This window comes from Physella acuta, unplaced genomic scaffold, assembly GCF_028476545.2.
Source record: "Physella acuta isolate Inbredline_101_S28 unplaced genomic scaffold, ASM2847654v3 ptg000527l, whole genome shotgun sequence".
NCBI classification, from domain to species: domain Eukaryota; kingdom Metazoa; phylum Mollusca; class Gastropoda; family Physidae; genus Physella; species Physella acuta.
Genome location: NW_026732046.1, coordinates 439,454 through 452,023, shown reverse-complemented (window position 1 = coordinate 452,023; position 12,570 = coordinate 439,454). Strand labels below are relative to the sequence as shown.

Sequence of the window (12,570 nt, the reverse complement as noted above, 5' to 3'; positions counted from 1 at the left end):
TTAAGTCTCAGCTACAAACTTGACTGCCGACATTAAGTCTCAGCTACAAACTTGACTGCCGACATTAAGTCTCAGCTACAAACTTGACTGCCGACATTAAGTCTCTGACTGCCGACATTAAGTCTCAGCTACAAACTAGACTGCCGACATTAAGTCTCAGCTACAAACTTGACTGCCGACATTAAGTCTCAGCTACAAACTTGACTGCCGACATTAAGTCTCTGACTGCCGACATTAAGTCTCAGCTACAAACTAGACTGCCGACATCAAGTCAACTACAAACTTGACTGCCGACGTTAAGTCTCAGCTACAAACTTAACTGCCGACATTAAGTCTCAGCTACAAACTTGACTGCCGACATTAAGTCTCAGCTACAAACTTGACTGCCGACATTAAGTCTCAGCTACAAACTTGACTGCCGACATTAAGTCTCAGCTACAAACTTGACTGCCGATATTAAGTCTCAGCTACAAACTTGACTGCCGACATTAAGTCTCAGCTACAAACTTGACTGCCGACATTAAGTCTCAGCTACAAACTAGACTGCCGACATTAAGTCTCAGCTACAAACTTGACTGCCGACATTAAGTCTCAGCTACAAACTTGACTGCCGACATTAAGTCTCTGACTGCCGACATTAAGTCTCAGCTACAAACTAGACTGCCGACATTAAGTCTCAGCTACAAACTTGGCTGCCGACATTAAGTCTCTGACTGCCGACATTAAGTCACAGCTACAAACTTTACTGCCGACATTAAGTCTCAGCTACAAACTTGACTGCCGACATTTCTCTTCACTACCATCGTGTTTTGTTTATCATCAACACAAAACATTAAGATTATCAACGATAAAAAAATGAATGAAAGAAACTTTGAAATCTAAAATTTTATTGACATCTGCACAGATTAAAATCATCAGTAGGCTTATAACAAATCAATAATCTTCTATAGTAATTAATATATTTAAATATACAATAGCATGCAACACACTTTATTGAAATAAACATTTGTTTATAATTTTGTTTATGTGTCTAACAACTCTTAACAAATGACTGAAAGAAACCAAACAATTTATTTCTTGTCTTCACCAGAACACAAAGTTGCTGATGAAGACATTTAAGTTTTGACACACACAAGTTTAATGAAGGGAGCCGCCATTTTGTTTGTTTACATTAGACAAGGGGAGAGAACCAACAGTTACATTAGACAAGGGGAGAGAACCAACAGTTACATTAGACAAGGGGAGAGAACCAACAGTTACAGATGGATCAATACATCTCATCCTCCCCACTATAATTTCCTTCAGAGTTTGATCCACTGTGGGGACGTGACAACCACCACCCGCTATATCTCGGCATGTAGACATACGCTCCACTGGAGCCTGGACATGTACATGTTGTGTACGTGTACTTGTACCAATCTCCCCTCACATGTTCGTGTGTCCATTGTCCTACAGAGACCTGTTTAGGACAGCCATGAGGATGTGACACTATAACGGTCAACTTGTCCACATCAAAAAGTCTCCAGTATTTGTCCCTTACTTTCCAACATAGACCATCAAACTGCTGCCACATCTTGTACAGTTCATCAAGCAACTCTAAGTCACATGACACACATGTAAACACACACCTGTCTCCCTCAATGTCTGCCTTCCCCGCCCCCCAGCCATCAAGACTGACCCCAGGACTTTTATTGTCATCAAAACCTACAACACACCTGGTCTGTCTCGCCTCACTGTCATCAAACACCACGTGTCTGGCTGTCAACACATAAACCTTCCCCCACACTTTGCTGGGTGTGTCCGAGTGTTGACACTTGCCACATGGACAAGTGCCCATGTTGGCACTCTCTGTGTACTTGACCACACGCCACACCCTCCCCGTCCCTGTCCTCAACACGTCACTTCCTCTGGTGTTATAAAATGGATACTGACCACTGAAGCATGGAACAGACTTTGGTCTCTCTAGACTTGTGTACTTGACCTTTATCAGGACCGTTAGGGCAGACAAAGCTTTCATTAGCTCCAACATGATGACATCACGGTAACGTAAAGGGAGATGATCCAAGTTAAAATCATTAACAGGTATAAAGTTGACATGACCTGGATTCTTCTTACACCTGTTATAGTGCTTGTGTAAGTCAGCTTCACCTCCATAGCAGATCTCGGCTTCATGATGTCCTGGAGATGTACAAGGGGAGGGAATCCATATTTTTAAAAAATACAAATTTAAATCTATTTAAAATAAGGTACTTGGCAAACAAAAGTGCAAGTATAAAAATTAACAAAAACTTCTCATTTTTAATTTTTTTAAATAGCTGAAGTAGAGTTTACAGGTATCATGTGTTAAATATTGCCTGCCAAATAAACATTTAAGTAACCACCAGTTGTCAACAGACTCAGATAGAGTATTAGCTGTAAGTAATGTAATCATGTGCCCAGCAAATCTGTATAAATTTAACTTCTTACATTTTTCATACATATTTCACACACTCTGAGACTCACCTGGGATAAAATCTCCTTCAGTTTTTTTTTCTTCCAACTGTGTTGTCTCATCTTGTCTTTCTTCTAACTGTGTTGTCTCATCTTGTCTATGTGTTAGACCTAAAACAATTCAACATCAAGGTTTCAATTAGATTAAACACAAACCTATATCAGTAAATAAAACATTTGAACATCAAGGTTTCAATTAGATTAAACACAAACCTATACCAGTAAATAAAACAATTTAACATCAAGGTTTCAATTAGATTAAACACAAACCTATACCAGTAAATAAAACATTTCTCTATTTGTAAAACAACTGGGATGTTCTAAACATTTACAGCAAATACAAAACATGTTGCCTAGAAACATTTATTTTACCTTTCTCTGCCAACTGATTTTCTTTATTCTTCCCACCTTTATTTCCCATCTCTGACAACTTTACCTGCAATAAGAAAAATTATTGTAAAATAAACTTACATTATTATGATTTTGTTACAAAAGTTATCATCATTTAAGTCAACTTTATGGATGAGTTCAGATTCTATTCTGGTGATGTGAAGACAAACTATATGTCTTTTTCATAAAAGCTTTATTATTTTTGTGTCAATTTGTTTTTTTTTTTCACTTAGTTATCAGCTAGATAAACTCAAATAAGAACACAGAAAAAGAAGAAGCTATAGGCAATAAAATTATTTTCATAACAATATCAAGTAAATAATCTTAAAACTCACATTACTTGTGCTTTTCTTCTATAAATAATGTTTTAGTTTTAGCTAATGTCAACTTTAAAATGTTTAAAATGTGGCTTTTAATTGTCTCACATTTATATATTTATCTGACATCTATCAATTGTCTTCCACGCCAGATTCCACCCCCCCCCCTTAAAATGATATCACACCTCAACCTTGTAATTTTTTTATTATTAAGAGATTTTATACTAAAATACCTTCAACCTATTGAAGCTTAGAATATTTCTTCTATTACAATTATTTTAAATGTGAAATAATGGAAAAAATTCAGTTTCAAGCACATCTTAATGTGATTCTGAAATTTAAACCTACAAAAGAGACACAAACTTATTGACTAAATTGTAAATACGTTTTCTAAGATGTAATCAAAGTTGACTTTAAAAATATGTGGTCTATTAAAATGCTAGATCAAATTCTATTGAATGAATTAAAATAATGCAGGCTTCAACACAAACCTCAAATTGGATCCTTTGAATAACAAAGTTATGTCTTTATAGCCCTATTGATGGGTGATTCCACTGTCCATATGTTTCTATCCTTTGAATAACAAAATTATGTCTTTATAGCCCTATTGATGGGTGATTCTACTGTCCATATGTTTCTCCTTCATACACCTTGATAAAAAGACATGCATGCTATTACATACCTTCATAACTTTAGAATATAGGATTACATGTATTAACAAATCTAGATTAACAATGTATGCTCTATTCTAAACTCTAATTAATTGCCCTAACTTGGTTTCTTAATATAAAATTTTGCAGGTGTGGTGATTTTGTAGACTGGATAGATAGAGTTAGTCAGATCTAGATTCTATATATTTATCTAGATATAATCTTTATTCATATCTAATTACAACTGGATTAATAAGTGTTGCAATATAATAAACGAGTTAGATATACAGGCCTATTCATAATACCACAGTTTAGCGTCTATTATTATTTCGGAATGGTATAGCAGTTAAAAAACAATAAAACAAAGATTAGTCTATAGCAATGTACCGGGAGTACTGTAAACCATACTTGATTTGGCACCATCTTTTATTTTTAATATTGAACATTAAAAAAATTGGATGGATTAATTTTTTGCATGTTGAATACTGTTTTGCTATTCATTTTGTATTGCTAATTATTTTTAAGCATTCCTGATAATTATTGCTGTTACTAAATATTGTTCTATTAGCCATTTTTATATTTGCGCAATCATTTTTACTAGATCTAGATCTAATTCTAAATTGATTAGTGCAAATCCTCTGCAAGATTTTTATTTCTGTCTTTAAAAAAAACAACATTAAACTAATTACTACACTTCACTTTATTATTTATATTTATAACTAGGGCCTATTTATTTCTGTTTCCGAGTGTTGATTAAACATAAAGTTCAAACATTAATTTAGTACATTGACTAGATCTATATTATATTTCAACCGTAAAAATAAATCACGGTTTACACTAGTAACTAATGTTAATTAAACTCAACAAACATTACTGGATAACTTCCATGCTATACTGGGGGATTTCCTGCCTATTAATGTTATAGAATCTGGAAATAGAAGTCTAACAGCTGTGCAGTGGCTTACAACTACATGTCTAGACATGAGTGACTAGCATTATTTCCTTTTTATTCAGATCCTATCTGTATCTTGCAATCTAATCTAGACTAGATTAGGCCTATTTAGATAAATTTAGGCTAATAATTTAAAATTTAGGCTTTAGACCTAGATCTAGAACTATTAATATGTTCTAGACGACTAGATTCTAGAACTAGATTCTATAGTAGACTGTGTAGAGTAGTAGATCTAGAATCTAGATCTCGACATCTTGAAAGTAGTTTGAAAGTAGAGACTGAGAATCAAGGTGCAGTAGCCAGTGTACTCTCTGTACGACTGTGGGTAGAATTCTAAATATTAAAAATAAGGGCTAGTCATAGTCTAGATCTAGAGTAAATGAACGACAGATTGAGTTGTGTCTAGATCAGGATCTTTGAAAGTTTGGCACACACACACACACAATTCATTAAAAATTAAAATAGATCTAGATTCTACTAAATATTTTGAAAACCTAACATTTAATATTGTTGTCTGTTGTCGTCTGCTGAGATCTGAAGCACGCAAACAGCAGCGGCAACGTATTCGATACTGTAAATATCGTGTTATTAAATTGTCGATCAAAATAGCTAAATTGTTGTTTGTCGTATTTTGTAGTGTAGATATAGGCTAGATCTAGATGTAAATCTTGTTTTAAAAATGCAGCACACGTAGAATCTAGTCTTTATTTTACGATAACGTAAGAAATATTTGATTTTTTTGTGAAAGTTCTTGAAATAACTTGTTCAATGCAGTTACGCCGAGATGTTATGACATCAATACTAGCCAGATACACGTTAGTATTTTAAGATCAAATCAAGAATCTAAATCTAGTCTAAAACTTCTTGTTATAATTAAATATTTAAATGTCAAAAGCCTTTTTAAAATAAGTCTTAAAATAATGTCTCAAAAGAATATTTTAAAAATCTACGTCGGATGACAATACAATAATTTAGATCTATATAGATCTAGATCCATTAACAACTGTCGAATATTCCAATAATTTTTCTCCGCGAATGACGAATGTGTACTCTAATCAAATTAATCATTGCAATAATAAATTGCAATACTTGAAGTTAATTTGTAAAGCTTGTAATAACATTAGATCAATATTTATTCACTTCCAACGGGAATGTCAACACGACAGATGACGAAGAGTTTCAAAAATTTCAATTCTGTGGGGGCGAGATGAGGGTGGTGTGGATGACATGGACTCACAAAAAATGCAACAAAGAAAATCTAATTTATTTAATTTCCACAATGTTATTCAGATTTTATCTTATAATTTAAACGTTTTGTTAAAATGGTAATGCTGAACCAAAAAAAAAAACAACAGATTAACTTACTCTTACAACACCATTGACCAGGTCTTTCTTGAACTGGTTTCAGGTCTGCTCTTGGGGATGATAATGCGTTCGGGAAATCCTGACGGTATTATTACATATTTAACTATTTTTAGACTTCGGGGGTTTCATCACTACTTTATTTTTATCATTGAACGGAAATTCCAATATTATTTTTTCAATGGTTTTCGAATTTTCGTTTTTTACTTTCTCGTATATACGAAGTATAGAGAAAGTATTGTAATCGTGCACAAAAATCACTTGAAATTTTAACAATTTTCACCGTATTACACCTCAGTCCTTCATCACATCCGAAGTATAGAGGACTTATTTTAATCGGGCAAAAATTATCAATCCAGATTTATCAAAATTAAGAGGTTTTATGCGTAATCCAGTCTGAAAAACTGGGCTTTGCAATTCTGTCCGTATGTCTGTGTGTCTGTGTGTCTGTCTGTGTGTCCGTGTGTAAACACGATAACTTGAGTACCGTTACAGCTAGGTTGATGAAATTTCATATTTAAGTATTTTATCAAAATCGTAGATCCGTATCAACTTTTGAGCGATTTCCGATAACCGGAAGTGGTACTTTTTCTACTCTGAATTTTTCAAAAGCCTATAACTTGAGTACTATTTCAGATAGATAAATGAAATTAAATTTCACACGTAAGTAAAAGATATAAATCTCTACCTTCTGTTAAATTTTGAGAAATTTCCGTTGACTGGAAGTAGTAATTTACGCTACTTCCGATTTCTCAAAAAATTTATTAAAATTTTTAAAGTACTAATAATATTGCGCACTATTATGCACGTTTTTATTTGGCGTTCACTTGGTGTACATTTCTTTTGTCTACGATATTTTATTCTATTTTTAAAACTTTAAGTATTTAAAATGGATTAAAAATCATGTCTATAGCCCGAGTTCCTATCCCCTGTTGTTTTATATAAGAATATTTGAGAAATTTTAGGGGAGATCACTCCCGGTTTATTTCTTTTCTCGATTATACGAAGCATAGAGAAAGTCTTGTAACCGTGCAAAAAAAATCGAGATTTTTACAAATCTCGACGTTTTACACCTCACTGATACGGAAAAACATAATTTTGCAATCTTGTCCGCATGTCTGTGTGTCTGTGTGTGTGTGTGTGTCTGTCTGTCTGTCTGTCTGTCTGTTTGTCTGTGTGTAAACACGTTTACTTGAGTACCGTTACAGCTAGGTTGATGAAATTTCATATATAAGTATTTTATCAAAATCGTTGATCCTGATCAACTTTTGAGCGATTTCCGATAATCGGAAGTGGTACTTTTTCTACTTTGAATCTTCAAAAGCCTATAACTTGAGTACTATTTTAGATAGATAAATGAAACTTCACATTTAAGTAAAAGATCTAATTCTCTAAAATATTTCTGTCATATTTTGAGTAATTTCCGTTGACCGGAAGTACTAATTTACGCTATTTCCGATTTCTCTAAAAACGCATGTAAATTTATAAAGTACTAATAATATTGCGCACTATTATTCTCATTTTTTTTTTGTGTTCGCTTGGTGCGTAATTCTTTTTTCTATGAGATTCTATTCTATTTTTAAAAGTTTAAGTTATTAAAAATCATGTCTATATTCCAAGTTATATAAGAAAATTCGAGAACGTTTAGGGGAGATCACTTCCGGTTTATTTTAAATTAATGGCCTACCCTATTACATGGATGTATTTTAAATTGTTTTAGTTCGATCTTGCCTGGCCAACATAGTAATCAATAAATAATAATAGCCTTATTTTAATAGCTTACATTTTACCCTGTTAATTTTTATTCTTGTCGACCGTTGTTTTTTTTTTCTTTCAATAAAATTATTAAAAAGATAGATCTAGTTTTATAAATACAGAGAACACATAGAAACTATCACAAGTTCCGTAATTACAAAATTATGCATGAAATTTTAATATATCATCAATTTTATTGATTTTGTGATATTTTATGTTGCAAAATTGCACTTCTAGTTCAGAAAAATATAACATGACACAGAAATAACTCACTCAACAAAAGATAAAAAAAACCTCAAAATTTTGATCTCAACCTTTTGAGACATCATGTTTCTTTTTTTGCAATATGAACTAAAAGTTGAAAAAAAGGTTCATTTACGTCCGTTTCAAGTAAAGTGACTAGAACAAATACAGATGTCACGTGACAATAGTTAACCAAAGAGCTGAGTTTTATTTATATCAATACATTGTCAATGACTGGGAAAGATTTATAAATCTGATTTTCTTTTTATTCTGTAACAATGTAAAAATATAAAATGGAAACACAAATTTAGAAACACAAAATGTATTTGCCATATGTCAATAGAGTTTCGGTTACAGTATTACCGTTCTTTTGTATTTTATTTACTGGCGACATAACAGTATCTTACAAGACATAACAAAAATGTTGTCATCACATTTCTCCACTGAGGAAATATTAAGGTAACAACCACACATCCCGTGGTAACAACCACACACGTCATGTGGTAACCACGTAGCACATCAAGTAGAACAATTTGTGTTAGTAGGACATCATGTACAACAATCTTATAAAAGGCCAAAGGAACCAGATGATTTTACTAGACCGGACTAAGGCATAGACTGGTCTTGTTGTCAAGTGATTATACTAGACCGGACTATGGCATAGACTGGTCTTGTTGTCAAGTGATTATACTAGACCGGACTATGGCATAGACTGGTCTTGTTGTCAAGTGATTATACTAGACCGGACTAAGGCATAGACTGGTCTTGTTGTCAAGTGATTATACTAGACCGGACTAAGGCATAGACTGGTCTTGTTGTCAAGTGATTATACTAGACCGGACTATGGCATAGACTGGTCTTGTTGTCAAGTGATTATACTAGACCGGACTATGGCATAGACTGGTCTTGTTGTCAAGTGATTATACTAGACCGGACTATGACATAGACTGGTCTTGTTGTCAAGTGATTATACTAGACCGAACTAAGGCATAGACTGGTCTTGTTGTCAAGTGATTATAGTAGACCGAACTAAGGCATAGACTGGTCTTGTTGTTAAATGATTATACTAGACCGAACTAAGGCATAGACTGGTCTTGTTGTCAAGTGATTATACTAGACCGAACTAAGGCATAGACTGGTCTTGTTGTCAAGTGATTATACTAGACCGGACTAAGGCATAGACTGGTCTTGTTGTCAAGTGATTATACTAGACCGAACTAAGGCATAGACTGGTCTTGTTGTCAAGTGATTATACTAGACCGGACTATGGCATAGACTGGTCTTGTTGTCAAGTGATTATACTAGACCGGACTATGACATAGACTGGTCTTGTTGTCAAGTGATTATACTAGACCGAACTAAGGCATAGACTGGTCTTGTTGTCAAGTGATTATACTAGACCGAACTAAGGCATAGACTGGTCTTGTTGTCAAATGATTATAATAGACCGAACTAAGGCATAGACTGGTCTTGTTGTCAAGTGATTATACTAGACCGAACTAAGGCATAGACTGGTCTTGTTGTCAAGTGATTATACTAGACCGGACTAAGGCATAGACTGGTCTTGTTGTCAAGTGATTATACTAGACCGAACTAAGGCATAGACTGGTCTTGTTGTCAAGTGATTATACTAGACCGGACTATGGCATAGACTGGTCTTGTTGTCAAGTGATTATACTAGACCGGACTAAGGCGTAGACTGGTCTTGTTGTCCAAGCTAGTGATTGGACATGACGTCACCTCCTCTACCCGTGTTTTATCGAGGCTCTCCATGCTGACGGTGTATGACGTGGTGTCGGGGTCCTCTGTGGGGAGCACGAGCCGCCCCTGGCTGTAGACCAACATCCCTCTACAGCTCCGCAGGAAGAATTCGACCTTCACCTTGCACACCTGGATAATGCACAGGGCCAGGATACACAGTAAACAGAGGATCAGCATGATCATGTAATCCATCTTGGCTAAACTTTGTTAAATTGGTCAATTTGATTCGGTCACTTTGTTTAACTTAGACAAGATGTTTATTGAATTATGTTAATTTTTTTAATTTTTGCACATTTATTCAGCATTAGAATGAATAGTTTTACTTTGCCGGGATGTATCTTTAATTGGGAGAATATAGTCTGTTCGGCTAAATGTTTACACTGAATGGGTCGAGAATTTATATTTTTCTTCGTTTTATTTTTCTGTTTTTTTTTCTTCAAATATCGGATTTATATGAACACAACCTTTCTAGGTCGATTTGATTATTAAAATTAGCTTTGTCAAAAGGTATTTTACCAGATGAATATATGTTTTTTTAAAGATAAGATAAACACCCTAGTACGCAATGTAATTGTCATTTGACAACTCAGAGCTCTTGTAGATATACAGGTACATCGCTCAATGGAAATCAACAACGGGGTGAACAGTTTGTCTAATATCGTTATTTTATGGATTACAATGCCTAACTCTGAATATGACAAAGTAATATCTTTTGTAAACTTTTCATTTCCACTATACAAATTTGAAATGTAGTCAAGAATAAAAATTTAAAAAGGCTGAGAAGTCTATCAAGCTGCTGGTTAAATTATTTCCCCTTATCCTCGCCATGAACGTTACCAAATAAAACACTGTCATGACGATTGACCACAACAGGCGGGGATAGTGATGACATGACTTTTACCTGTTTGACGTCCGTACATGGTTGAGAGATTTAAAACAAAGTCTAGTAACGTCATTAGGTACTCAGGTGGTAATTGGACTACACATGACACACTAACACGTTCAATGAATTGTGGTACTGATGGCAACACACGTCTTGAGTGATAAATTTAAGTATCGGTTTCTCAAAAGTCGGGCATGACTGCAAGTTTGAAAAAAAAATGAACAACTAATGTAGTGACAGTGAAGGCCACACCACTGCGTTAAGTTTGAGGTTCGGGTTTGGGTTTGGTATAGAGTTGTTTTTATAAAGTGAAATTTCAATTACTTAAAGTACCAATGAAAACAATACTAGAGACAACTCTTGATGTAAGTCATCAAATTTCGTTTGTTACTTCCCTTGTTATTCAATGTTAACATTTCAAGAAGGTTTAGCTTTTGTTATAAATAATTTACACACTCAGAAACTCCTGACACAGTAACAATGAAATGGACTCTATTGACTGTATCGATTGTCTATCGATTTACTCGATACCCAGCCCTGAAACAGTAACAATGAATTGGATATTGACTGTATCGATTGTCTATCGATGTACTCGATACTCAGCCAACGTGACCAGGTTGACAAGGTGCTGCCACACAGGCTTCCGTGTCTGGCAGGGCAGGTATAACACAATAGAATTAGCCAAAGGTAAAATAGTTTACCTTGTAGCTGTAGTTGTCGTTGTACCCCGAAATAAATAAAGCTGTTGTGTTTACCTTGCAGCTATAATTGTGTTGTAGCCTTAAGAAACCTTGTTAAAGGCATATGAGGGTGGACATATTCATACTTGCATAAAGCAGTGCTACACAGTCTTTTTAAATGTAGGCATTGCTGACAACACGCGGGATATATGAGACCATGTTAGGTTATTGTATTGTGGATAAGGGTGTTGTAAATGTGGTTGTTGTAAATGTGGTTGCTAAGTGTTTGGTTTATACCTTGTCTTAGTGTCAGGTCTCATCATTGAGGTACTATACCATATGCCACTGTTCTGTATAGAATATGTCAATGTAATGTCTTGCCGTGTCAAGTGTCAATGTGTCAAATCTCACTCTGCCATTTGTAATTCTGCTACGTGTCATGAAAACTGAAACTTGTGTTACCCTCTTCCATGTGCCACTGTATCTCAATGTATACATTTAAACACTTACTTATATATATATATATATATATATATATATATATATATATATATATATATATATATATATATATATATATTGTTCTGATGTATATTTCAATAGGTAAATTGGTACGCGTGAATGCTGAAGCGAAACTATAATATTGAACGAGTGAAAGTGTGACGTGGTGCGCAAGAAAGTGACGTTTTAGTGTGAGTTCGTTGTTGACGTGGAAGAAGCTTCAAGTAGTCTTGTTGCTGTTGTGCTAGGGAGATGTTGTAATGTTGTCCAGTCTAGTATCGTATATTCAAGTCGTCCGATGTATGTATTATAGTGCAATAAATAGAAACTGTAAACAAGGTCGTCCTGTCGAAACATTTATATACGTTAGTGTCGTCGTGTTTCAAGATGCTAGATTACATGGCTAGACATAATGAAATGGTAGTGGTATCTAGATATTCTGCGGGACACATAGAACCCAGTTATAACATATAAATATATATATATATATATATATATATATATATATATATATATATATATATATATATATATGCTTATAAATAGCACGGTCGATAGTGTTTACAGGAAATATCTTTATTTTTGT

The 12,570-nt window shown here is 34.2% G+C and overlaps 2 protein-coding genes across 2 annotated transcripts in view; both read right to left on the bottom strand.

The window, feature by feature from the left end:
- LOC131945143 (uncharacterized) overlaps positions 1-12,570 on the bottom strand; it is a 328,239-nt gene that overhangs the window by 194,514 nt on the left and 121,155 nt on the right. The window contains exon 2 of the mRNA XM_059306149.1: positions 3,689-3,847. The gene's annotated coding sequence lies outside the window, so the exon portion shown is untranslated. The remainder of the gene's footprint in view (positions 1-3,688; positions 3,848-12,570) is intronic.
- Positions 866-12,570, bottom strand: part of LOC131945148 (uncharacterized) — a 68,372-nt gene continuing 56,667 nt past the window's right edge. Inside the window, exons 3-4 of the mRNA XM_059306155.1 lie at positions 2,503-2,601; positions 866-2,178 (exon numbers count right to left, since the gene is read on the bottom strand). Of these exons, the coding sequence (XP_059162138.1) occupies positions 1,268-2,178; positions 2,503-2,601 (1,010 nt within the window). The 3' untranslated portion in view covers positions 866-1,267. The remainder of the gene's footprint in view (positions 2,179-2,502; positions 2,602-12,570) is intronic.